The sequence below is a fragment of the Arvicola amphibius genome, chromosome 4, assembly GCF_903992535.2.
Source record: "Arvicola amphibius chromosome 4, mArvAmp1.2, whole genome shotgun sequence".
Lineage (NCBI taxonomy): Eukaryota > Metazoa > Chordata > Mammalia > Rodentia > Cricetidae > Arvicola > Arvicola amphibius.
In genome coordinates this window covers 25,595,008-25,621,115 of record NC_052050.1, presented here as the reverse complement: position 1 = coordinate 25,621,115, position 26,108 = coordinate 25,595,008, and the positions used below count along the sequence as shown (strand labels likewise).

At 46.3% G+C, this 26,108-nt stretch overlaps 1 protein-coding gene across 5 annotated transcripts; it reads left to right on the top strand.

Moving 5' to 3' along the window:
* The first annotated feature begins 2,450 nt into the window (after positions 1 to 2,450).
* On the top strand, positions 2,451 to 20,429 carry LOC121676936 (gastric inhibitory polypeptide-like). 5 transcript variants are annotated; one of them, XM_042054937.1, is made up of 10 exons: positions 2,451 to 2,619; positions 2,851 to 2,911; positions 4,612 to 4,750; positions 6,681 to 6,806; positions 10,955 to 11,059; positions 14,262 to 14,408; positions 14,974 to 15,063; positions 16,969 to 17,115; positions 17,684 to 17,773; positions 20,298 to 20,429. In XM_042054937.1, exons 5-10 carry the CDS (start codon positions 10,977 to 10,979, stop codon positions 20,305 to 20,307), a joined length of 567 nt encoding a protein of 188 aa, XP_041910871.1. In that variant the 5' UTR covers positions 2,451 to 2,619; positions 2,851 to 2,911; positions 4,612 to 4,750; positions 6,681 to 6,806; positions 10,955 to 10,976; the 3' UTR covers positions 20,308 to 20,429. The 5 variants fall into 5 exon arrangements, with proteins under 5 accessions (XP_041910871.1, XP_041910867.1, XP_041910869.1 ...); XM_042054933.1 differs by lacking the exon at positions 6,681 to 6,806 and having other exon boundaries at positions 2,452 to 2,619; XM_042054935.1 differs by lacking the exon at positions 6,681 to 6,806 and having other exon boundaries at positions 2,452 to 2,619; positions 2,846 to 2,911.
* The last annotated feature ends 5,679 nt before the right edge of the window (positions 20,430 to 26,108 follow it).

Below are 26,108 nucleotides of genomic sequence, written 5' to 3'. Positions count from 1 at the left end.
GGACTGGTTTTGAGCACCTGGTTCTCCTGTCTCCCAAGAGCTTGAATTACAGTTGTACTTATCAGATAGAAATTACATTTTTGTTTGTTCGAGACAGGGTATCTCTCTGTAGCTCTGGCTCTCCTGTAACTCACTATGTAGACCAAGCTGGCCTTGAACTCTCAGAGATCTGCCTGCTTCTGCCTTCTGGGTGCTGGGATTTAAGGTATAAGCCATCAAGCTTGACTTAGAAATTACTTGAAAAAAAGAGGTTCATGTTTTTACTTTACATGTATGAATCCCCCATAATTTGGATTATGGATGATTATGAGCCACCATGTGGGTGATGGGGATTAACCCCAGGTCTCTGCAGAAGGTAACATGTCTGGTATACACCTTTAGTCCCAGCACTCAGGAGGCAGAGGCAGGCGGATCGCTGTGAGTTTGAGTCCAGTCTGGTCTACACAGTTTCAGGACAACCAAGGTTACACAAACCCTGCCTCAAAAAACAAACAAAACAAAACAGAAAAAGTAACATGTGTTCTTAACCAATGAGCCATCTCTCCAGATCTAGAAATGACTATTTACATCGGCTATATTTTACTGATTCTTCATGACAGAACTTACTGTGGAAGGAGAAAACAGACTTCTCAAAGTTGTCTCTGACTTCCTCACATGCACGATGGCATGCGTACCCACATACTAATACACAGACAATAAAGAAGAGGAACTGGAAAGATAGCTCGGAGGTTAAGAGCACTGGCTGTTCTTCCAGAGGTCACGAGTTAAATTCCTAGCAACCACATGGTGGCTCACAACTGTCTACAATGGGATAGATACCTTCCATAGTGACAATGGATCCCTCTTATGAGGTGTAGACATGCCGGCAGAACACTGTATACACAGTACATAAACCTTTAAAAAATAAAGTATAATAAAGTTTTAATTTCTTTTTTTTTTTTTTTTGAGACAGGGTTTCTCTGCAGCTTTGGTGCCTGTCCTGAAACCAGCTCTTGTAGACCAAGCTGTCTTCGAACTCGCAGAGATCTGCTTGCTTCTGCCTTCTGAGTGCTGGGAATAAAGGCATGGGCCACCACTGCCCGGATAAGAACTTAATATCTCAGAGAGAAGTTTGGATCTACATTTGTGAGGTCTTGGATATCTTAAGGGAACAACAAACACTCAAAAGGAGTTACATACTTTTTTCTCTATTTGCATAAGGTTCTTTCCACAAGCCAGCTAATGTAAAAGACTCTCTATTTAGTTTTTAATCACAGTGATCTCATCTAAAGCCTCACCAGCTCTTTAACCTGGTAAGCAGGTGTTAACTGTGCATCACACTGCCTGTGAGAGGCAGACAAGAAGTCCATGCAGTAAATCTGTCTGCCACAGGACAGAATGCTTTCCCACTTAATAAAGTTTACCTGTTGAATTCTTTTGCAGAGATTTTGAGTTAGATTAAGAATGTACAGCTAAACTGGGTGGTGGTGGAACACATCTTTCATCCCAGTACTCGGGAGACAGAGGCTGGCAGATCGCTGAGTTGAGACCAGCTTGGTCTACAGAGTGAGATTCAGGATAACCAGGGCTATTAAACAGATAAACCCTGTCTTGAAAAAACAAAAACAATAACAAAAAGAATTTACAGTTAACAGCCCAGCATGGTGGCAAACACATTTAATCTCAGCACTCAGGAGGCAACAAGAACCTGTGAGTTCCAGGGCAGCCTGGTCTACATAGTGATTTCCAGTCAGCCAGCACTATGTAAAGACCCTGATTGAAGGAGTAAATCAAACCCATAACACCAAGAATTTACAGCTAATAACTCAGACAGCCTGAGTGATGGCTAAGTCCTAAGTAACTTAAGGCAGATTCCCAGATCTCTTGTGAAATACAATACCAACTCACGAATTTGACGGTTTTGAGAAAATATAAAACAAAGCAAGTTGGGTAGTGCATGGCACAAAACTTTCAGAGTGCTGCTGCTTCTTCTCAGAATGTTTTTTTTTTTTTATTTAGGATTTTGCTTTATTGATATAAATTTAATCTCAGAATGTTTTAATATTGGCTTTTGCTCAAGGTGGCACCCTCAGTTTGGCGTGATGGCACATACATTTAATCCCAATTCGAAGTTAGGGGCAGGATATCTCAGTAAATTCGAAGTCAGCTTGGCTTACAATGCGAGCTCCAGCCCAGCCAAGGATATACAGTGAGACCATGTCTGGAAAAACATGGCTCCTTCCATGGTCAACACAGACTTGGTGATGTCCCAGAAGCATCTGTTGCTCTCTAGGCGCCGGAGCCTCAGAACAGCAGGCAACCACTTTCGTGGATGCATAGAGAAATACAACACAAACCAGGGTTTGGGCCTTCGACGTCGTCTGGGCTTCGTGCAACGAGGCCCCAGCAAAAAGCGAGGGGGCCCCACCTTCCGAGCAAGACTTGCGGCAAGAAGTGGACGCGCGATTTCCGGCGCTCGCGGATGACGCAGGACACCGGGCTTCCGCGTTGGGAGCCGGCAATAGAACCTGGGACGCGGAGAGTTTTTGTCTCGGCTGCGGGGCGCCCCGCCGGCCCGGGGTGGGGATGCACCGGCGCGGGGTGGGAGCTGGCGCCATCGCCAAGAAGAAACTCGCCGAGGTGAGCGGGAAGAAGAGTGGGCCGCAGCCTACTCTGGCCGCGAGACACCCAGTTCTCCCGGAGCGGAGTTCTCTTCCCCTAAATCGCCTCGGGAGTGCTGAGACTAAAGGCTTGTGCTACCACCACCTGGCCGTTTTAAGTTTTTTATTTATTTTTTTATTAAAAATTTCCGCCTCCCATTTACCTCCTTCTTCCCTCTCCGCCCCCCTCCCTCTCCTGTCCGAAGAGCAGTAAGGGTTCCCTGCCCTGTGGGAAGTCCAAGTTCCTCCCAGCTCCAACCAGGTCTAGGAAGGTGAGCATCCAAACAGGTTAGGCCCCCCCCACCATTTTAAGTTTTTAAAAAGACTGATTGTTGTGTTCATGCTCGCATGCATGCGTGCAAGTGCCTGCAGAAGCCTGAAGCATGTCAGATCCTGCAGGGTGTTGGTGGCATTTGCCTTTAACCCGGGAGACAGAGGTAGGTGAATCTCTGTAAGTTCGAGGCCAACCTGGTCTACAGAGAGAGTTCTCAGACAGCCAGGGCTATACAGAGAAACCTTGTCTCATAAAAAGAGTGCTTACTGCTCTTGCAGAGGACCGGTTTTGATTTCCAGAACACAAATGGCAGCTCACAAGTGCCTCTAATTCCAGTTCCAGGGCATCCAAAACCTTATTACTTCTTTAGGCCCTTGTCACCTGTGGTACACCTATATAGACTCAAACATGCACGCATAAAATAAATAAATATTAAAAGATAAATAAATAAGACTGGGCGGTGGTGGTTCACGCCTTTAATCCCAGCAGAGATGGGGATCTCTGTGAATTCGAGAACAACCTGGTCTAACGAGCAAGTTTCAGAACAGCCTCCAAAGCTACACAGAGAGAGCCTGTCTTGAAAAAACAAAATCAAAAAATAAATAAATAAAATAAAACAGTTCCTGTTTCTAGGGAAGAAGGCACACGAGCATTACCTGAGAGATTATTAAGAGAACACAGACATTTGTAGTAATTTTCTGTGAAATATGAGAAGGAGATGTTGTGCCAGGAGTGATTCCTCTCAGTAGCCTAAAAGCTGTTATTTGTTAATTATGAAAGAGAGAGGTTATACAGTTCAAATAACGATCCTACATCTCCGAAGGCTTATACATGGCTTTGGGCTGCAGCATGCTCCACCATAGCAATTCTTTATCTGGAGGTGCAGGATTTAAGGGTTCAGTAACCGATACACTCACAATTCTAAGTCTTCACTCTTCCTGCCCTGCCTTTCTTCTAGGGGCTAACCATTTCTGTTTGCAGGAGCATCCTATTCTTTCATTTTTAAGAAAAAACAGATTGTTAGATGTACCTTCAGTTGAAAGAATTTCTCCAGGAAGAAGAGAAAACGCATTAGACATGCATGTTGCTCTTCAGGACAGGGATACGTGAAAACAAATACAGATTTTAGAGTGGAGGAGACAATATCATCTCCCTTCTGCCTGCAACACAACTGTGCAACGTATAGGTAGGGAGCGCACAGAGCGGAACACCACTGCACGTGCGCACGATCTCAGGACCTGGCGAGTACAGGCAGGAGGATCATCTTCCACTATGTTACAGTGAGCTCAAACCCAGATGGGCTCCATGAGACCTTGTCTCAAGAAAAGGACCCAAACAAAAAGAGAAAGCACATAATAAATAGGGTACTGATGGATCTGAAGGAAACTGCTTCCTTTTTTGTTGCATTTATTTGTGTGTATACACAAATATGGGCTCTGCCACAATACATGTGAGCTGGTCAGAGAACAATTTAAATGTACAGGAATTGATTCTCTCCTCCCACCATGTATGGTCCAGGGATAAAATTCAGAATGTCAGGCTTGATAGTGTTGATAGTAAGTACCTTTACCGCCTGAGCCATCTCACCAGCCAGACACTGGTTATTTTAAACTTTTCTCTGCCACCAGGCTAGGGACCTGTCTTTAGCCTTGATTACTCTTGGGTTGCTCTGATTTCCCCCCTTGTCTTTCTTAACAGATGTCAAAACAGTTGGACATGTTTAAGACCAACCTAGAAGAATTTGCCAGCAAGCACAAGCAAGAGATCCGCAAGAACCCTGAGTTTCGAGTCCAGTTCCAAGATATGTGTGCTACCATTGGGGTGGATCCTCTGGCCTGTAAGGGACTGTCTGTAGGGCCTGGTGTTCTCGCAAGACCCTTAAGGGAGAGAAGCTCCCCTGTTGACCTCACTTCTGTGGGTCTCTCTAGTTGCCAGCAAGGACATACGGAGCATGTGTGTTTAGGGAGCATGTAGGAGGATGGTGTGTGCCCTTCTGATGTGCAGGCTGTAGTCTGTGGGTATCGACTTTCCTTGGACAGTTTGTAGTGCACGTTTTCTCTTTTCCTGACTTTACTCTTTTTTTTTTTTTTTTTGGTTTTTCGAGACAGGGTTTCCCTGTAGTTTCTAGAGCCTGTCCTGGAGCTAGCTCTTGTAGACCAGGCTGGCCTAGAACTCAGAGATCCGCCTGCCTCTGCCTCCCGAGTGCTGGGATTAAGGGTGTGCGCCACCACCGCCCGGCCTGACTTTACTCTTATTAGAAAAAGGAAAGTATTTTAAAGATGTATTTTTATTATGTTGAGGTATGTGTGTGTGGGGTCTGATGTGCACGTGAGTACAGATACCCTCTGGAGTCAGAGACATCAGAACTCTTTGGAGCTGTAGTTAGAGGCTGTTGTGAGCTGCCTGACTTGGGTGCTAGGGATGAAACTTGGGTCCTCTGGAAGTGTAAGAAATGCTCTTGACTGGTGTGTCATCTCCAGCCCCATGAAGAGAAGCATTGGATTTCCTGGAGCTGGAGTTACAGGCAGCTGGAAGAACTCCGACATGGGTGCCAGAAATTGAACTCTGGTCTATCCTCTACAGGAGAGCAGAGCACACTCCAACCTCTGAGTCACACATCTAACCCTTACTCTGTGTGTGTGTGTCTTTACATACGCATGCACGCATTCAGTGGGTGAGGTTCCCACAGAAATCAAAAGAGGTTTTCAGATCCCCCTAGAGCTAGAGTTACAAGCAGTTTGTGAGCTACTGGGCAGTGGATTTTGTTGTTGGGTGGTGGTTTTTGTTTTTGTTTTGGGGTTCTTTTTTTTTGTTTGTTTTTGAGATAATGTCTCACATAGTTCAGGGTTAGTCTCAAACCCACTACCTAGCTAAGAATGTCCTTGAACTTCTGATCTTCTGGCCTCTGCCCCCAAAGGGTAGGATTACAGGTGTGTGCCACCACACACAGTTTATGTATTGCTGGAGATCAAATGTGGGAGGCCTGGCTGTGGCAGTACAAGGCTTTAATGGCAGCACTCGGGAGGCAGAGGTGGTGGTTCTCTGAGTTCAAGGCCAGCCTGGTCTACAGAGCAAGTTGAGGACAGCCAGGGCTACAAAGAGTAACCCTGTTTCAAAAAACAAATAAGCAAACAAACAAACGAAGAAATAACGTTCAAATGCTGGTCTTCATTCACCCTTGACAAGCAGGTTAACTGAGCTACCTGCCCAGCCCCTGAGCTGAGTACCTAAGCTGATTCCTTACACTAGCTGGCCAGGGAAGGCTGTAGTAGTCTATGTTTTTTTCTGAAGAGCTCTCTGGAAAGGACTATTTTCATCTAAGTGAGCTGCACAATGGGATGGGGAAGCATGTTAGTGATTTTGCTGGGGGTCTTTGTGGGAATCAGGATAACCAGATGATGATGCATCAGCAGGCATTGTGTGACCTCTGGTCCCCTGCACTGCAGGAGGTGGATGAGGGATCAGAAGGGATGTGGGTTTCCTGAGTCAGCCAGGGGATCTGGAGACAAGAGAACCCAAAGCAGAGTCTAAGGCCAGGAAGGCCTGCTCTCAGTCAGAAGGCCAATGACGCAGGCTGGACCTGGAATGTCTGTGGCTTCAGTATGGGGAGGTGGTGGTGAGTCACCGCTTGGGGCTGGAAGAGCCAGCAAACACCCTGGGCGAAAACTCTGCTGTTGTTGAGACAATGTTTGACGCTGTAGCCCAGGCTAGCCTGGAACTCACTTTATGTCTAAGCTAGCCTCAAACTTGGAATTCTCCTGCCTCAGCCTTCCAAGTGCAAGCACTACAGACAGGACTCACCACACCAGCTTTTCTCTGCCTCATCTTGAAGTGCTGATTCTTCAGGCGGGGTTCCCTCTCGTGACATATCTTCCATCTTCTCTCTGCTTGGGGTGAGTCAAGGTGACCTCTTGGCTCACATTGCCTGTGTCCTTTGACCCCGCACATCCTGAACTTTTCTGCAGTGAAATAGGCAGAAGGGGACTCTGCTTCCTCCTGAACCCCCTCCTCCCAGCTGAAACCACACCAGACTGAGCACCAGGTCTCTACTCCCTTAGACTGGCATGCTGGGCTGCCACGTGGCTTGGATTTATGGACCTATTTTGCTCAAGTCCTGCAAGCCTGTGCTGAGGGAGCCAAGTGTGGCTTGTGTGCTTAGCATTTGCAAAGCCCTGTCACCACAATTAAAAGGGGAAAAAATTCTATCAGGACTCCAATCTCCAGAAACTTCTCAGGATTGTCTTCTCCACTTTCCTGCCTCCTAAGGCGCCTTTGGGGCCCATGGGTGCCTCAATTTCAATACCTGAGTTCTATCTGGAGAACATCCCCAACATTCCAGTACGTGCATGTGAGGTTGTTAGGTCCTTGGTTCCCAGGGGAGGGGGAGCACTAAGGCTGAGAGGCCTCAGAAATGGCCTCAAAGTTGTCAGAAACGGCTTCAGAGATATTCTAGAGTTTTACAATTAGTTTCTGTAATTAAGCACAGAGGAAGGTGAGGCTAGAGGATTTTTGTAGATTAGAGGCAACTATATACTTGCTTTCAGGACGGCCTAGGCTACAGGGTATGGTCCTTTCACAAAAAAGCAAACAAAACAAAAAAGACAACAAAGCCAAAAATCCTCGGTGTGGTGGTGCATACCAGTAACTAACTCTTAGGAAATGGCCGCAAGAGAATCAGAAAGCCAAAACTATTCTCAGCCATACTTGAGTTAGTTAGTCTGAGTCCAAGCTGGGCTACCTGAGACCCCTCTCAGGCCTGTCTCAAGCAAACAAATTGAACATAGTGACACACTCCTGTATTGCCAGTGCAAGAAAGGTTGAGGCAGGAGAATTACCATAAGTTTGAGGCCAACCTGAACAACAGTAACAACAAAGAAATAAGGGACAACTGGGAGACGTGGCTGCACAGGCTGGCAGAAAGGGAGCTAAAGCACAGTCTCAGAACACATTGACAGAGGACTCTGGGCTCTCGTGGTCTTGGGGACTGACCACAGGGCTTTCCTTCTCTTTGCTTTGGCGCCAGATTCTAGGGCCCAGACAATGGTGTCTACTCTTTTCAGATACCCTCCCCCTTCAGACAAGAGTACCCGGGCTTTGATGCAAACCCCACAAGCCCTTTAGCTATGTTGCTGAGCAGGATACAAGATCTCAAGCAGCCCCTGCCTCCACTCTGGAAGCTAAATCTTGCCCTGATATCTTATCACAGCCTGTTGGTAGCTGGGAGATGCCATGCAGAACTTGCTCCCAGGGAAGAAGGTGTCTAGAGGAGGGGGTGATGGCTGAGTAGGCAGGTGAGGTTTCCAGGAGGCAGAAGGAGCAGTCTTTCCAGTCCAGCAACCTCTCATCCCATAGGGGCACTTAACTCCCTACTGGATCTTCCACAGAGGCCACCAGAGTAACAGAGTGACCTAGATTAGGCCCTGGAGCTATAGGCAGCACAGCAGGTTGCTGGGTTAAGGGTTCCAAGGATGAGTGAAGAAGGAAGGGCCCCAAGAAAAAGGACATCTGGGACTGTCAAAATGGAGTCTGAGCCCTATGGCCAGAGCCAGGTTCTCAGTCCTTGTGGAAAGGCAAAGAAGTTTTTCAAGAGTTTTTGTACTGAGGGGGAGACAGCCCTGAACCTCGAGAAACCTCACTCTCCTGAGAGGACACGGTTCTGCTGTCTGGGCTCCTCCTAGAGAGCCTTCAGATGACAAAAGCTAGCAGGCCTGTGTCAGAGCTGGAAGGATGAAGTGACCTCAGAGGGCCCCGTGGAGATACAGGATGCAGAGGATGACAGGCTTTGGCCTTTGAGGAGGGGCTCAGGTTAAAACAATTTCTTTTTCAAGACAGGGCTTCTTTGTGTAATCCTGACTATCCTGAAATTCACTCTGTAGACAAGGCTGGGCCTTGAGCAGAGAGATGTGCCTGCTTCTGCCTCCTGAGTGCTGGGATCAAATGTGTGTGCCACCACACCTGGCCTTTTAAAATGCTTTTAAACTTTTTTGTTTGTTTTGCTATAGGAGACAGGGTCTTTCTGTGTAGTTCTGGCAGTCTTGGATCCAGCTCTATAGACCAGCCTGGCCTCAAACTCAGAGATCTGCCTGCTTCTGCCTCCAGAGTGCTATGCCTGGCCTCATAATTAATTAATTAATTAATTAAGCTATTTATTAATGTTTTTCTAGGCAGGGTTTCTCTGTATAGCTCTGGCCATCCTGTAACTTGCTCCGTAGACCAGGTTGGCTTTCTATTCACTTGGGATTAGTGGTATGCACCACTACCACCCAGGTCTTTTTTTAATTTCAATATGGTTTATTGTATAGCCCAGTCTGCCCCAGATTCTCAGCAACTTTCCTTCCTCAGCCTCCTGAGTACAGGCAATGCTCCTCAATGATTAGTTCATCAGTCTTTACAGGGCACTAGGGATGTAACAGCTGGGAGCATGCTTGCCTAGCATGGACGAAGCCCAGGGAGCATGCTTGCCTAGCATGGACGAAGTCCAGGGACCATGCTTGCCTAGCATGGACGAAGCCCAGGGAGCATGCTTGCCTACTAGCAAGGATGAAGCCTTAGCAATGCACAGTGTTAGTGCGTACGAGGTAGAGGGAAGAAGGTCAGGGTTCAAGGACAACATCAGCTACAAATCACATGAGACCAGCCTGGGCTATGCGTCTAAAACAACACTTTAGGGAGGGAGTTTAGATCTTTCTGGAGCCTGTAACATATTCCTATGTTACACTGCCCCAAGTAGGAAACCATGTGGCCATAAACTCCAGTTCCACCAGAATCATTAGGAATTGTCAAGACACCCACCTCTGGTAGCCTTATCTCCACAATGCCACAATTCCAAGTTAATGTCCGTATCTGGGATTCAGACCACCATGGGTCCCTCCTGTTACCCCAGAAGTCACCCATGGCTTTGTGGGGCTGCCTGCTCCGTTACAGAGCGCTGCCTCAGTTGATGCTCACCAAGGTGACTCTTTCCACCCACCAACACCCAACAGGAAGGAGGCAGAGAACAGTGGGCCCTGTGCCCAGGAAGGAAGAGGGGAGGGAAAAATGGGGTGCTCAGTCACTCTGCCCACAGGCGGGCTCCAGATAGGGCTGGAGATACCCCAAATGTTAATCACCCATTAGCACAAGCCCAGGTGGAAAGGGAAGTGTCATTAGGTTACAATGGGTTTCACCAGGCAGGAGCAGTGGGCATGAGTGCCCCGAGATAAGAGGCTTCCAGGCTAATCAGTGCCTCTGCGGTGCCTGGATATAAAGAGTCCAAAGACAGGGTCTTGAAGCAGGATCCTCGAGCCAGCAGGTAGGAGGGAGGGGACCCTATCCTGCCCTGTGGAAAAGCTGGAAGAACAGTTGGGTAAGAGAGAGGTTGGGATCGTGATGGGCTGGCCTGGGCCTGGCGAAGTGAGTGTCCTGGCTCTTTACCTGATTCCTTGTCTGTATGGGAATCTAGAAGAGAGTTCAAAGGGACTCCTAGGAAGACCAGGTGTCGCAGCCTTAGGCTAGCTCTGGCCTTCAGGGATCTGGGGGAAGGGTTTCTTCCTGCCTGCTATTTCTCCAGAAGATAGAAAAGGGCTTGAGACCACAGAAGAAGCTCAGCTCAAGCCTTTAGGAAGAACTGCGCAGCCACGTTAAGTCAAGCCCAAGAAGGTGTGTGTAAGTGTGTGGTGTGTGTGTTCAGGATGGTCTCTGTGTGGCTTTCATCTCGGGGAGGGATATGATGGCTGAATAACAGCTTAGTTGGAAGCAGGAAGGTGGCTGCTGTGAAACTTTGTTAGGGCTTTTAAGGGGATAATCTTGCCAAATCCTATCCCTGTGATGTCTGGTAATGAGCCAAGAAGGGAGTTCCCCCCACCTAGGCCTTTTGCTACTTTCTTCCCAGTCCTTCCTTCAGAATCCACAAAGCAGGACCAGCTCCATGTCCCTTCCAAACACTTCGTGTAACCCCCTGTGGTTCCTGCCCCACCCCAGCTCTCATCATTCACCCAAGTCCCAGCATCAAGTAGCCTCCTGGACCCCCCCTGACTGCAGTATTGCCTGGTTTTCCTCTCAGCTCGGACACACAACCAAGGAAGATGGTGGCTATGAAGACCTGCTCTCTGCTGATGTTGCTGCTCTTCCTGGGGGCCGCGCTGGGAGAAGAAGAAGTTCAATTCAGGTAGGATTGGGAGGTGGAGGGGGCTGGAATATAAACTGGAATGGGGTGGGGGTGGTGAAAAGAGAGGGACTCCAGGCTGAGCGGAGGAGTGGAGAGATGGAGAAGGGTCAGTCTATTAAGAGTTCCCCGGGGGAGTGAGGAAGACCGTGCTTGGCCAGGCCTGAGGGAAGGCCCTTTTGGGTGGCAGAGAGTCTGCAGTGTAGGGTCTCCCTTGGGAAAAGTAGCCATCGTTGATGCATGCATACATTCACTTGGATCTCATAGGAGCTTCCTGGGCACCAGACGCCGGGCAGACATTTGTGATCCAAGGTCCACTGATGGCTCCTGCATTCAGAGAGTACAGGGACCAAGGCAGACACGGACACGGACCACATAACCATACAGAGGACCCAAACCAAGGCAGACAGTTGTAGTGCTGAGTGTGGCAGCTCTCTCCTGCAACTCTACCCCTTGGCAGGCAGAGGCAGGGGAATTGAAGTTTGAGGCTAGCTGGGCTATATAACAAGACCAGAGTCTAGAGTTAGAGAAAGAGAAGAGGAGGAGGAGGAAGAGGAGGGGAGGAGAAAGAGGGGAAGGAGGAGGAAGAGGAGGAAGAGGGGGAGAAGGAGGACGCGGAGGGAGGAGAAGTTGGAGGGTAAGTATAGCCATGGCTCTGACTGTGTTTGGGGACCAAGGCATATAGATTTGTCAAAACAGTACCGGTTTTCCTCAGATGAAGGACAACCCATGTACCATAGGAAGCTGGCACGTGGAAAGTGTGAGGGAAAGCTGGCAGAAATACTTTCAAGGAGAGCAGACCTTGAGTTTGTTAAGAACAAAGAAAGACTCATACCGGGTAGTAATGGTCCACACCTTTAAACCCAGCACTCAGCAAGCCGAGGCAGGCAGATCTCTGAATTTCAGGTCAGCATGGTCTACAGAGCGAGTTCTAACACAGCCAGGCCTACACAGAGAAACCTTGTCTCATAAAACAAAACAAAATAAAAATGCCAACAAAAACAGCTACAACAAAAGAAAAATCACTGACAGCAATGGTAGCACACGTCTTTAGTTCCTGCTCTCTGCAGACAGAGGCAGGCCGTGAATTCCAGCCAGGGTTACAGAATGAGACCCTATCTCAAAGAGAAAACAGAGTCTCAGGAAGTCAGTATGGCGCTGCTTACATCCCAGGACAAGTGAGAGGGCGCAGCAAGATCAGGAGTTCACGAGGAACTTCAGCAAAAGGGTGAGTTTGAGGCAAGCTGGATTATAGAGACCATAGCAAACCAATCAAAAACAAAACAACAGGAACAACAAAAATCTCAGAGGGTTGGGGCTGGGGAACACTCCTCAGTCTTACCTAGCATGCAGAGACCCACAGGTTCTACTCCTAGAACTGAGACAACAGACCAGGGCCCCTCCCATGAACCTGGGTTCAAATTAACCTGGTGAATCCCGGATCTGTCATTTATACTGTGTGGCACCAAAGTGGTGGTCAGGGGACACCTCTGTAGAGTTGTTTCTCACTACCATCTCTTTGTGCATTCTGGGAATTGAAATCAGGTCCTCAGAATTGTGTCCTTGTATGGTAAGTGACTCATTTACAAAACAGGGACCCAGAAAGTAGTAAAACTGGTGGTGGTGGTGGTGGTGGTGGTTCAAGACAGGGTTTCTCTGTGTAGTCCTGGTTGTCCTTGTCCTCGAACTCACTCTGCAGACCAGGCTGGTCTTGAACTCAGAGATCTGTGTGCCTCTGCCTCCCTAGTACTAGGATTAAGGTGTGCCCACCACCCACCACGCTAAGTAGTGGTGAAACTTTTTTTCAATCTTTATGTGTGTGCATTTGTGTTTTGTCTATATGTATATTTGTGTGATGCTGTCAGGCACACTGGAACTGGAGTTACAGACAGTTGCCGCCACCACCTGGCAAGGTCCTGGGTTTGATTCCACCACCACATAAAAGGAGAGGGGAGGGCTGCAGAGATGCTCTGTAGTTAAGAGCACTGGTTGTTCTTCCAGACGACCAGGGCTCAGTGCCCAGCACCTTCATGACAAGTCAGTCTAACTGCAGTTCCTGAGGATCTGATGCCCTCACATAGACTTCCATGCAGGCAAAACACTAATGTGCATAAAATAAAAGTAAATTTTACAAATGATTAAAATATAGGTGGCACACACCTTTAATCCCAGCCCTAGGAAGGCAGAGGCAGGTGGATCTCTGTTGAGCTTGAGGCCAGCCTAGTCTACAAAGTAAGTTCTGGGTCAGCTAGGAAGGTTTCTCAGAGAAAGCTTGTCTTCAGAAACAAGAAAACAAACAACAACAAAACAAAAAAAGAGCAGCGATACAAATAGTATGTCTATAGGGGTGCGATGGAATAATTTATTTTAATATTATTTTATGGTTTTTCTATCATGTGCATCCTGTGGGTTGAAGTCAGATTATCAAGATTGATAGCAAACCCCTTTATTTTCCAAACAATCCAACTATTCCCTGACTTACTCTTGTTATTATTATTTTAAGGATATACTTAGCTCTATTTTTATGTTCTTTGCGTTTTACCTGCATGTATGTGTGAGAGTGTCAGATCTTATAGTTACAGAGTATTAGCTGACATGTGGGTGCTGGGAAGTGAATCTGGGTCCTCTAGTAGAGCAAGTGATCCTCTTAACCACTGAGCCTTCACTTGAACACCTGGTTTTTGCTTTTTTTTGAGTCAGGCTTGCTCTGTAGCTTTGGAGCCTGTCCTGGAGATAGGTCTTGTAGACCAGGCTGACCTCAAATTCACCAGATCCACCTGCCTCTGCCGCTAGTGCTGGAATTAAAGGTGTGTCACCACCACCCTGATTTATTCATATTATTGTTATTTTTTTGAGACTTGGTCTGTCTCAGTAGCTCTAACTGTCATGGAACTCACTGTGTAGACCAGGCTGTCCTTGAACTCACAGAGCTTGGTCTTTCTCTGCCTCCTGTGTGCTGACCACTATTGTCATTACTTCCTTCTTACTATTATTGAGATGATCTCTTGTTACACAGTATAGACTGGCCTTGAACTTTCAGTGATCTTCCTGCCTCTGCCTTCCAAGTACGGGGATTACAGGCATGCACTCTCATGGCCAGTTGAGTTCAGTTTGTTACTCTGAACCAACGGACTTAATCAAGCAATGTGATGTTCCCAACTTTGTCCTTTCCCTGGGATCCTGTTTTCTATCTCTCGCCTCTCAGATCCCAAGCTAAATCTGGTAGCCTCCGGCCTCGAGGCCCAAGGTATGCAGAGGGGACTTTAATCAGCGATTACAGCATCCTCATGGACAAGATCCGCCAACACGAATTTGTGAACTGGCTGCTGGCCCAGAAGGGGAAGAAGGTCAAGTAAGTAACTCTCTGCACCCCTCCTGTCTTCACACCAGACTCTGCTATGTTCACACTACCTCCTAGGAGACCATACATACCGTGAGGTGCACAACCCCACAGACACCTTTTAGTCAGTGAGGAGATAGTGACCGTGTCCTGAGACTCTGACTGGACAATAGAGCAGTCTGGTGCAGATGGGGTGTTTCCTGTCCTTTATTTCGGAGGGGAGGAACCAGAGAAGAGTGTAGAAGCCCCAGAGGGACCCCAGAGTTCTGGAGATGAAGGCAGGAGGACCTGGGTTGTCTGTTGGCTTCAGACTTTGTAAACAAATCACCATTGTGCTTCTCCCAACCTACTCCAAACCTTGTTGTGCTGCTGTTTCCCCAGCCTGGTGGATTCTGAGGAGCCCTCCGTGATGGGGGCAACTGAACAGAAGCAGTGGTGGGTTAGGGGGTTAGGGATGTGGAGGAAGAGGCACTGTTGCTCCTACTGTTGAGGTATCAAAGATGTCAGTGTCCCTGGGAGGGGGACTTCCAACTGTTCCTGCAGTCCACTCACTCCCAAATGGTCCTCATCTCACCAGCTGGAAACACAACATCACCCAGAGAGAGGCCCAGGCCTTGGAGCAGGCAGGACAATCTGAGAGAAATGAGGAGACAGAGGGACAAGAGAGGTGAGTCCACCATGAGGAGAGAGGGGGAACAGCCTCCAGCCCATTGGCTTCACTGCTCCCTGTAGCAGGTCTTTTCTTTGGACACCAACCAGCTCCCAAATCGTGAAGGGATACTTGATTTAGTTATGAGTGCTCGGCCTTAGTTTATGCTTGTACCATTTGCTCTTATAACTTAACTGTTTCTCTTCATCTACGTTTTGCTTCTAAGCTTTTTCCTTTTCCCAACCTGTGTCTGCCTGGCTGGCAGCTAGCTGGGGACTGACTGGCTGACTGGCCCTGGGTGCCTCCCCTTCTTTCTCCTTCCTTCTCTTTTTTTCTCTTCTCCATAGCCTAGATTCCTTCTACCAATTCTCTTTGCCTGACAGTTCCTGCTATCCTACTACTGACAAGCTATTGGGTTTTTTGTTTTTTTAATTTTTTGTTAAAGATTTATTTATTATGTATACAGTGTTCTGCCTACAGGCCAGAAGATGGCACCAGGTCTCATTAAAGGTGGTTGTGAGCCACCATGTCGTAACTGTGTATTAAATGCAGGACATCTGGAAGAGCAGCCAGGGCTAGTAGTTCCCTCTGAGTCATCTCTGCTTCTCTAGCGGTCAGCTTTTTATTAGACCAATCAGGTGTCTCAGACAGTCAAGGTAAAAGAGCAAAAGACTTTTCATAATTAAACAAGTGCAACACAAACAAATGTAACACACTTTTACATGGTTAAGTAATGCACAATACATGGTTAAGTAATGCACAACAGCGCCCTCTCTCAGGCTGCAGAGAAGGGCTGGGACTTCCCCATAGGAACCCCCTTCTCGCCGGGAGGTGGTGGCGCATGCCTTTAATCCCAGCACTAGGAAGGCAGAGGCAGGTGGATCTCTTTGAGTTTGAGGCCAGCCTGGTCTACAAAGTGAGTTCTGGGTCAGCTAGGACTGTTTCACAGAAAAACCCTGTCTTCAAAAAAAAGAAAACAAAGACAAAACAAAACAAAACAAACATGATCAGCGATACAAATAGTATGTCTATAGGGTTGGGACGGAATAATTTATTGTTATTATTATTATTTTTTAGTTTTTCTCTCACGTGGGTCCTTTGGGTTGAACTCAGGTTGTGAGGATTGATAGCAAACCCCTTTATTTGTCAAACAGTCCAACCACTGTTATTATAATTATTTTAATGATTTACTTTTCTCTATTTTTATGTTCTTTGTGTTTTACCTGCATGTATGTGTGAGAGTGTCAGATCTTGTAGTTACAGACAGTTGTTAGCTGATATGTGGGTGCTGGGAATTGAACCTGGGTCCTCTGGGAGAGCAGGTGGTCCTCTTAACCACTGAACCTTCACTTCAACACCTGGTTTTTGCTTTTTTGTTTTTTGTTTTTTGTTTTTTTTTTTTTTTTTGAGACAGGTTCCTCTGTAGCTTTGGAGCCTGTCCTCGAGATAGCTCTTGTAGACCAGGCTTGGCCTCAAATTCACCCAGATCCACCTGCCTCTGCCGCTGAGTGCTGGAATTGAAGATGTATGTCACCACCACCCTGATCTATTCATATTATTGTTATTTTTTTGAGACTTGGTCTGTCTCAGTAGCTCTAACTGTCCTGGAACTCACTGTGTAGACCAGGCTGGCCTTGAACTCACAGAGCTTGGTCTTTCTCTGCCTCCTGTGTGCTGACCACTATTGTCATTACTTCCTTCTTACTATTATTGAGATGATCTTTTGTTACATAGTATAGACTGGCCTTGAACTTTCAGTGATCCTCCTGCCTCTGCCTTCCAAGTACGGGGATTACAGGCATGCACTCTCATGGCCAGTTGAGTTCAGTTTGTTACTCTGAACCAACGGACTTAATCAAGCAATGTGATGTTCCCAACTTTGTCCTTTCTCTGGGATCCTGTTTTCTATCTCTCGCCTCTCAGATCCCAAGCTAAATCTGGTAGCCTCCGGCCTCGAGGCCCGAGGTATGCAGAGGGGACTTTAATCAGCGATTACAGCATCCTCATGGACAAGATCCGCCAACACGAGTTTGTGAACTGGCTGCTGGCCCAGAAGGGGAAGAAGGTCAAGTAAGTAATCCTCTGCACTCCTCCTGTCCCCACACCAGACTCTGCTATGTTCACATCACATCCTAGAAGACCGTACAGACCGTGAGGTGCACAACTCCACAGACACCTTTTAGTCAGTGAGGAGGAGATAGTGACCGTGTCCTGAGACTCTGACTGGACAATAGAGCAGTCTGGTGCAGATGAGGTGTTCTCCTGTCTTTTATTTCTGAGGGGAGGAACCAGAGAAGAGTGTAGAAGCCCCAGAGGGACCCCAGAGTTCTGGAGATGAAGGCAGGAGGAGCTGGGTTGCCTGTTTGCTTCAGACTCTGCAAATCCATCACCACTGTGCTTCTCCCAACCTACACCAAACCTTGTTGTGCTGCTGTTTCCCCAGCCTGGTGGATTCTGAGGAGCCCTCCGTGATGGGGGCAACTGAACAGAAGCAGTGGTGGGTTAGGGGGTTAGGATGTGGAGGAAGAGGCACTGTTGCTCCTACTGTTGAGGTATCAAAGATGTCAGTGTCCCTGGGAGGGGGACTTCCAACTGTTCCTGCAGTCCACTCACTCCCAAATGGTCTTCATCTCACCAGCTGGAAACACAACATCACCCAGAGAGAGGCCCAGGCCTTGGAGCAGGCAGGACAATCTGAGAGAAATGAGGAGACAGAGGGACAAGAGAGGTAAGTCCACCATGAGGAGAGAGGGGGAACAGCTCCCAGTCCATTGGCTTCACTGCTCCCTGTAGCAGGTCTTTTCTTTTGACATCAACCAGCTCCCAAATCGTGAAGGGATACTTGATTTAGTTATGAGTGCTCGGCCTTAGTTTATGCTTTTACCGTTAGCTCTCATAACTTAACTGTTTCTCTTCATCTACGTTTTGCTTTGAGGCTTTTTTCCTTTTCCTAACCTGTGTCTAGCTGCTGGTAGCTAGCTGGGGACTGACTGGCTGACTGGCCCTGGCCCTTTTTCTGGGTGCCTTCTTTCTTTCACCCTTGTTCTCTTCTTTGTCTTTTCCAGAGCCTAGATTCCTTTTGCTTTTTTTCTCTGCCCGACCGTTTCTGATATCCCTCTACTGCCAGTTATTGGGATTTTTGTTGTTTGTTTTTGTTTGTTTGTTTGTTTTTGGTAAAGATTTATTTATTATGTATACAGTGTTCTGCTTGCAGGCCAGAAGAGGGCACCAGGTCTCATTACAGATGGTTTTAAGCCACCATGTGGTTGCTGAAAATTGAATGCAGGACCTCTGGAAGTGCATCCAGGGCTCTTATTTAACCTCTGAGGCATATCACCAGCCTCTAGCGGTCAGCTTTTTATTAGACCAATCAGGTGTCTCAGACAGGCAAGGTGAAACAGCAGAAGTCTTTACATAATTAAACGAGTGTAACACAAACAAATGTAACACACTTTTATATGGTTAAGCGATCCACAACAGCGCCCTCTCTCAGGCTGCAGAGGATGTCAGGCCCTCCCCCCTATGAAACCCCTTTTCTAATCTCAAAAGAGTGAAGTCCTGGAGGATGATCTAAGGGCTTTCTAAAATCTGTGACTGAATGATATTCATGGATTCATTGTAGCGAGGGGAGCAGGGAATGAGGGAACTTAGTGTTGGCTTCTCCTTGCCAAACCTCAGGAAGGTAGTTTTGGAGACCAGGGCATTCTCCCAAAGCCAGTCCCCTGAAATCAGCCTCCCATTCTGGGAAGAAGTGATGAATGGAAGCTCAGGGACGGTGTCTCTGGGGTCACAGGGATGCATTCTGCGATGCTTTTTTTTTTTTTTTTTTTTTTTTTTTTTTTTTTTTTTTTTGTTTTTTCGAGACAGGGTTTCTCTGTAGCTTTGCAGGAGCCTGTCCTGGAACTAGCTCTTGTAGACCAGGCTGGCCTCGAACTCACAGAGATCCGCCTGCCTCTGCCTCCCGAGTGCTGGGATTAAAGGCGTGCGCCACCACCGCCCGGCCTCTGCGATGCTTTTAAAGGTGGATGGAGAAGCTATGTCACTGCAATAGTGTGGTTTATTGCACCTGTATTGAGGACCGTATATTCTGTGGTTGTGCAGAACCAGATAGGGCCCAACACAAAAAAGGCTACGGATCTGAGAGTGGAGATAGCCCAGAGGAAGCCAGCTGTGTTTGCTCCCTAGGAGGTGTTCATACAGGCTTTTATCCTAACACTCCAGAGACAGAGGCAGCCCAATTCACTTTACATAGTAAGATCTGGGCCGGTCAGGGCTACAGAGTGAGTCTCTGTCCAAAAACAAACCATCCAGTCTCCTGCAATCTGTGTCCTGTGCAGTTCCTTGCCCAAGAACCCCAGTGATGAAGATGTACTCAGGGCCTTGCTGATTCAAGAGCTGCTGGCCTGCATGGTGGACCAAAGAGAGCTCTGCCGGCTCAGGAGGGGGGCACAAAGGCTATGGGGATGTTTCAAGGTTTTAGTTAGAAGTTTAGGCTTCCAGGTAACACACAATATGTGTGTGTTTGTCTCTCATTGACTGTATGCACATGCATGTCTTGTTGGGAATTGAACCCAGGGCTCTGGAATTGCTACAGAAATGCTCTACCTTTGAGTCTTAGCCCGGGTTGGTCCAGAGCGCCCTGTGTAACCTAGATTGGTCTCAAACTCATGATCCTTGTGTCTCCTCAGCACTGGAATTGTTGGTGTGTGAACTACACACATCGTTATCCTTAGACCTCATTGAGATCTTTGTCCAAACACACACCAGCAAAGTACCCATTCAGAACCTCAGCATATTGATTAAAATCAGAGCTATAATGGGGGTGGGTCTCACACCCTTCACCTAGCACTTGGCAGAAGGATCTCAGAAAGATTGTCTACAAGCCCGAGTCCAATCTACACCAGTGATTTCTAAAACAGCCAGGGCTATGTAGTGATAACCTACCACCCACATTAAAGCTAAACAACAAACAAGAAGAAAAAGAAAACCGTATCTGGACATGGTGGCCCACCTTTGATTCTAGAACTCGGGAAGTAGAAGCAGGAGGATGTCTTAGTTTGGGGCCAGTCTGTTCCACATAGCAAGTTCCAGGGCAGCCAGAGCTGAAAAACAGAGAAACCCTGTCTCAAAACAAACAAACAAAACCAGGTTATTTGCAGGTAGGAGTGGTTCATATATGTCTGGGCACCAGGATAAATTTGCTGCGCTGACTCTTGGTAACCACCTCTCTTTCCTTGTCTCCCCTCTTCCAGGTCTGAGTGACTGACCTAGCCCAGAGCAGGACTGGACTCTACCCTTTGCTTGCTCAGCTCCTGCTTCTGCCCTGGTCCAAAGTCCAAAGTCTCCGAGAAAAGCAAACCAATAAAGTCTTGAGCTAAAGTAAATCCTGGTGTCCACTCTGAAAACTCATTTAAGTGTCCAGCTGAGCCCTCACTGGGCATGGTTGTGTGTATCCTGGGTGTGTCCATGCCTCCCGAGGAAAGCGACACATTCGTCATCCCTCTGCACGTGCTGCAAGCATACTGGAAAGTCAACGTACACAGGAGGGATTCTGACGGAATCACTGTTTGTAATCATGAAGCAGACCTTCAAGCTCACCAAGCCTGATGTTCCAAGCCTGTCAAACCAGTGCTGCAAAGGGGAAGGCAGGAGGATCAGTAGCTCAAGGACAGGCTTATTAGCTACTTAGGCTGCCTTAATGATTCAAAAGCAAGCAAGCAAACACAAAAAGGCAGGCTCTTCCATACATGTGTTTTCCAAGCAGCTGAGATAAATGCATCATTCCACAGCCAGCAAGCCTTCATGTCTTCAAACACACACACACACACACACACACACACACACACACACAACTAACCACACAGCGTTCTGAGTCATGTGAAGAAAGATAGAAAAGTCCTTTTTTTGTTACTTTGTTTGGCTGTTGTGAGAGGGTTTCTCTGAGTAGCTTTGGAGCCTGTCCTGGAACTTGATCTGTAGTCCAGGCTGGGATTTAAAAGCATGTGCCCCCCCCCTCCGCCCAACCAAAAAAATCCTTTCTAGGTGTAATGTGTTGAGAAAATGGCATTTAAGCTGAGACTGGGGGACATGCCAGGGAGCGAATGGGCTGGAGAGATTTTAGTGGTAAGGATAAGAGAACCAGGGTTCGGTTCCCATAACCCTCTTCCAGGGGCTCACGTGGTCTAAAACACTTGCTCCAGAGATCCAACATGGCCTTCTGGTCTCACCTATGCATAGCCCACCACACACACACACACACACACATACATAGAAATTACAAAATTAAGTCAGTCAATGGGAAGACAAGCAATGGGGAGAGTACACACAAGAGCTAGGTAGCAATCAGGCCTCAGGCCTCAAAGGGATGGTGCAGGCCTGAAACACAGCTCTGGGGAAGATGAGGCGGGCATTGCTGCAAGTCTGAGGCGACCTGGACTGCAGTGACAGGATGATGTAGGGAGACCTTGTTTCAAGACAAAAGTAACATGTCGGGTGTGGTGGCCCCCATCTTTAACCCTAGCAGTCTGGAGGCAGAAGCAGGCAGATCTCTGTGAGTTCAAGGCCAGCTTGTTCAACAAGAGCCAGTTACAAACACAAATAAACCCTGTGTCAAAATACCAAAGTTATATGTACTTTACAAATACAATTTGAAATTTATTTTGGTGGTGTGGTTAGAGGGTTGGTTCAGTGATAGTGAGGAGCACTGACTGTTCTTTCAAAGGACCTAGGGTTCCATTCAAAACACAGTTCACAACTGTCTAGAATTCCAGCCCCACAGGATCTGATGCCCTCCAATGGTATCTGAGAGCACTGCCCACATACAGTATACATACACATAGGCAAAATATACATACATATAAAATTTAAAAACACTTAATATTTTTAGATTTTTAAAACTATCTTCATCATCATCATCAACAACATCATCTCATCATCATTATTATTACTCTTAATTTTACAAGACAGGGTTTCTCTTGGTAGCCTTTACTATTCTAGAACTTGATCTGGTCAGACTAGTATGACTTTGAACTCAGAGATCTGCTTGCCTCTGCTTCCAAAGTGCTGGGATTAAAGGGGTGCATCACCATGTCTGGATGACTTGTAATTGTCATGCATTTTTGGTAATTTTATTTCTTCCCTTCTAAACTTCTGGAGCTTCTGAAGTCTGCACCAAGCAATTAGGGGACGATCGTTGCTCAGAGTTTTATTTTCATCCTCCCCTTTCCCTGGGCGAGAGCCCAGGACCCACCCAGAAACTAAAGGCTGAGCTGTACTTTCATCCTTATTATGTAGTTTTTACATTTATTTTTTGTGTATTGCATGCTTGTGTGAATGTGCGTGCATGTTTGCATCCATGTGTGTACATTGGAGCTTTTGTGGAGGACAGAGAACAACTTTCAAGAGTTGGTTCTCTCCTTAGACCACATGGGTTCAATGATGCCACTTCTGCTTGGTCATCAGGCTTGGCATCAAGGCAAGTATCTTTTGAAACTGAGTGCTCTTCCTATTAGTATATTTTGTGAAACATTTAGAATTTATTAAAAATAGGTTTGAGTCAGGCAGTGGTGTCACACACCTTTAATCCCAGCACTCAGGAGGCAGTGGCATGCGGATCTCCATAAGTTCGAAGCTAGCCTGGTCTACAAGAGCTAGTTCCTTGAAGGAAGATGTGACCTGCCATGCAGAAAAAGGTAATGAGCCATGTGGCTCACATATGCTAGAATAATGGGCTAGTGTAAGTTATGAGTTAATGGGTAGCCTGAGCTAATGTGCCAATCATTTTATCATTAATATAGACCTCTGTGTAATTTCTTTGGGCTTACTGGCTGTGGGAACTGGGCAGGACAGAAACCCCGACATGTTACAAATGGCGCCCTCATGGACAACTATATCCACAAAAAGCCTGACAAAGCTTGGGAAGTTATTCTAAATTAAAAAAAAAAAAGATTTAAGCATGGTTTATTGATAGCAGAGTTTTCTCAAATGGGCTCTGCTTGCGAAAGGCAAGCGCTCTCATTTAAGAGAGACTTCCCAACTCAGCATTGGCTGCAAAACCCTGCAGCTCTTTAAGAGGTCCTGCCACAAAACACTTAAATGGTGTTGATGAAAAGCTGACCACATGGTTTTTAGTTTTCAGCCATAGCAGGAAAAAAGCCACGCCATTTTAAACTTCCAGCTTTCTGGGACGTCCTGCCAGTGCAAACTCTTGACACTTTTAGACAGGTGGTCCAACTAAGGAGCATTTGAGTGTGGTTTGTGAGCATACTGCTGCAGCTTGCTTGATGGCAGGGATCTTGAAATGCCATACAGTTGTGACAATAAATGTGGCTACAGCTGGTACCTCCGCCATGAGGCTAGAATCTCAGAAAGCTAAGAAATGGGCTGGATCCAGCCATCAAAGCCATGGCTTTAATCCTCTCCATATTGCTTAGCTAATTAAAGACTCATGTGGTCAGAAAAAGAGAGCTATATAGTAAAAGAAAGATTCAAAGTTGAAGAAAACCTCTAAATGTTTTAGAGTGTGTCAAAAACATATGCAGGCTAAAGGTTAAAGTCCTTGAAATAAAAAAGACAGAGAATAGTTGGTGTGAAGGTACACACCTTTAATCCCAACACTTGGTAGACAGACTGGCAGACCTCTGTGAGTTCAAGATGTGGTTGCACTTGCCTTTAACCACAACACTTGGGAGGCAGAGGCAGGTGGATATCTGTGAGTTCAAAGACAGCTTGGTCTACAGAGGGAGTTCCAGGACAGCCAAAGATATACAGAGAACCTGTCTCAAAAAGTAAAAGTAAAACTAAAAGAAATAGAGGTTAAAATAAAGCCACATAAAGATGGAAAATACACAGAGAATCTTTTTTTTTCTAACCCTAACCCTAACCCCTAACCCTAACTCTAACCCTAACCCTAACCACAGAGAATCTTGATACTGTATGTTATTATGCTCTTTTTGAATTGTTTGAATGCTGAGGAAGGAGCAACAGCTGCTAAAAGATATTTGCTTATAAATGCTGCTGAATTAATCCAAGATAGGTATTTTAAAAATACCTTGACTTCAAAATTGAAGTCAAAAGGTATGTTCCTTTTGAGAATGATTTTGCTTTTGTTTCCACAGGAAATGAGAGGCTGTGGATTAATTCTGAGTTATGAAAAATCAGGTTTGATCAAGGAAGACCACCTGAGAAATCTCCGGTAGGAACAGATGGCCCCGATGTCTGAGTTCTACATCCAGAACAGATTCAATACTGCTGCCTGAGATAATCAAGACTTACAGGATACTCCAGTCAGTACTTGATTATAATTCTAAATTTTCTTTAGATCTCCATAAGATTATCAGCGCCCCCCAAAGCAGGAAGTAGCCTGGAATACTATGCCCACATTCCCCAAAAATGAACTATGGATATTTTCCTTTGTTTAAAAAAAAAGAGGGGGAAGTGGTGTGGGACAATTCTGTATTCTGTCAATTACGTTTTAAATAAACACTGATTGGCCAGTAGCAGGTAGGAAGTATAGGCGAGAAAACCAGACAGGAAGTAGAGATTAGTCAACAAGAACAGGAGAATTCCGGGAAGGAGGAAGCCCATTCTTCCCTAGTCCTGTCCAGACCACGAAGAAGGAAGATGTGATCTACCCTGCTGAAAAAGGTACTGAGCCATGTGGCTAACATATACTAGAATAATGGGCTAATGTAAATTATAATAGCTAATGAGAAGCCAGAGCTAACGGGTCAATCATTTTATCATAAAAAAGAGCTAATTCTAGGATAGGCTCCAAAGCTACAGAGAAACCCTGCCTCAGGGCTAGAGAGGTGGCTCAGCAGTTAAGAGCACTTGACTGTTCTTCCACAGGTCCTGAGTTCAAGTCCCAGAAACCACATGATTGCTCACAACCATCTAGTATGCATGAAGACAGAAGACTCATACACATAAAACACATGAATAAATAAATCTTAAAAAAGAAACCCTGCCACAAAAGTAAGAAAGAAAGAAAGAAAGAAAGAAAGAAAGAAAGAAAGAAAGAAAAAAGAAAGGAAAAAAGAAGGAAAGAAAGGGTTTCTCTGTGGCTTTGGAGTGTGTCCTGGAACTATCTGTTGTAGACTAAGATGGCCTCAAACTCACAGATATCTGCCTGCCTCTGCCTCCCAAGTGCTGGGATTAAAGCGTAAACCACCACAGCCTGGCTAAGAATTTAATATCTCAGAGAGAACTTTGGTTCTACATTTGTGGGGTCTTGAATATCTTAAGGGAACAACAAAGACTCAAAGAGTTACATACTTTTTTTCTCTTTGCATAAGGTTCTTTCTACAAGCCAGCTAATGTAAAAGACTCTCTATTTAGTTTTTAATCACAGTGATCTCATCTAAAGCCTCACCAGCTCTTTAACCTGGTAAGCAGGTGTTAACTGTGCATCACACTGCCTGTGAGAGGCAGACAAGAAGTCCATGCAGTAAATCTGTCTGCCACAGGACAGAATGCTTTCCCACTTAATAAAGTTTACCTGTTGAATTCTTTTGCAGAGATTTTGAGTTAGATTAAGAATGTACAGCTAAACTGGGTGGTGGTGGAACACATCCTTCATCCTAGTACTCGGGAGACAGAGGCTGGTAGATCTCTGAGTTGAGACCAGCTTGGTCTACAGAGTGAGATTCAGGATAACCAGGGCTATTAAACAGATAAACCCTGTCTTGAAAAAACAAAAACAATAACAAAAAGAATTTACAGTTAACAGCCCAGCATGGTGGCAAACACATTTAATCTCAGCACTCAGGAGGCAACAAGAACCTGTGAGTTCCAGGGCAGCCTGGTCTACATAGTGATTTCCGGTCAGCCAGCACTATGTAAAGACCCTGATTGAAGGAGTAAATCAAACCCATAACACCAAGAATTTACAGCTAATAACTCAGACAGCCTGAGTGATGGCTAAGTCCTAAGTAATTTAAGGCAGATTCCCAGATCTCTTGTGAAATGCAATACCAACTCACAAATTTGACGGTTTTGAGAAAATATAAAACAAAGCAAGTTGGGTAGTGCATGGCACAAAACTTTCAGAGTGCTGCTGCTTC

Bases quoted from the DNA above. Each gene is read 5' to 3' on its own strand.
- LOC121676936 (XM_042054937.1), top strand. From the start codon at position 10,977: ATGGTGGCTATGAAGACCTGCTCTCTGCTGATGTTGCTGCTCTTCCTG. The intron at 11,060-14,261 runs GTAGGATTGGGA...CTCGCCTCTCAG, and splicing joins GAAGAAGAAGTTCAATTCAG to ATCCCAAGCTAAATCTGGTA. The intron at 17,116-17,683 runs GTAAGTAATCCT...TCATCTCACCAG, and splicing joins CAGAAGGGGAAGAAGGTCAA to CTGGAAACACAACATCACCC.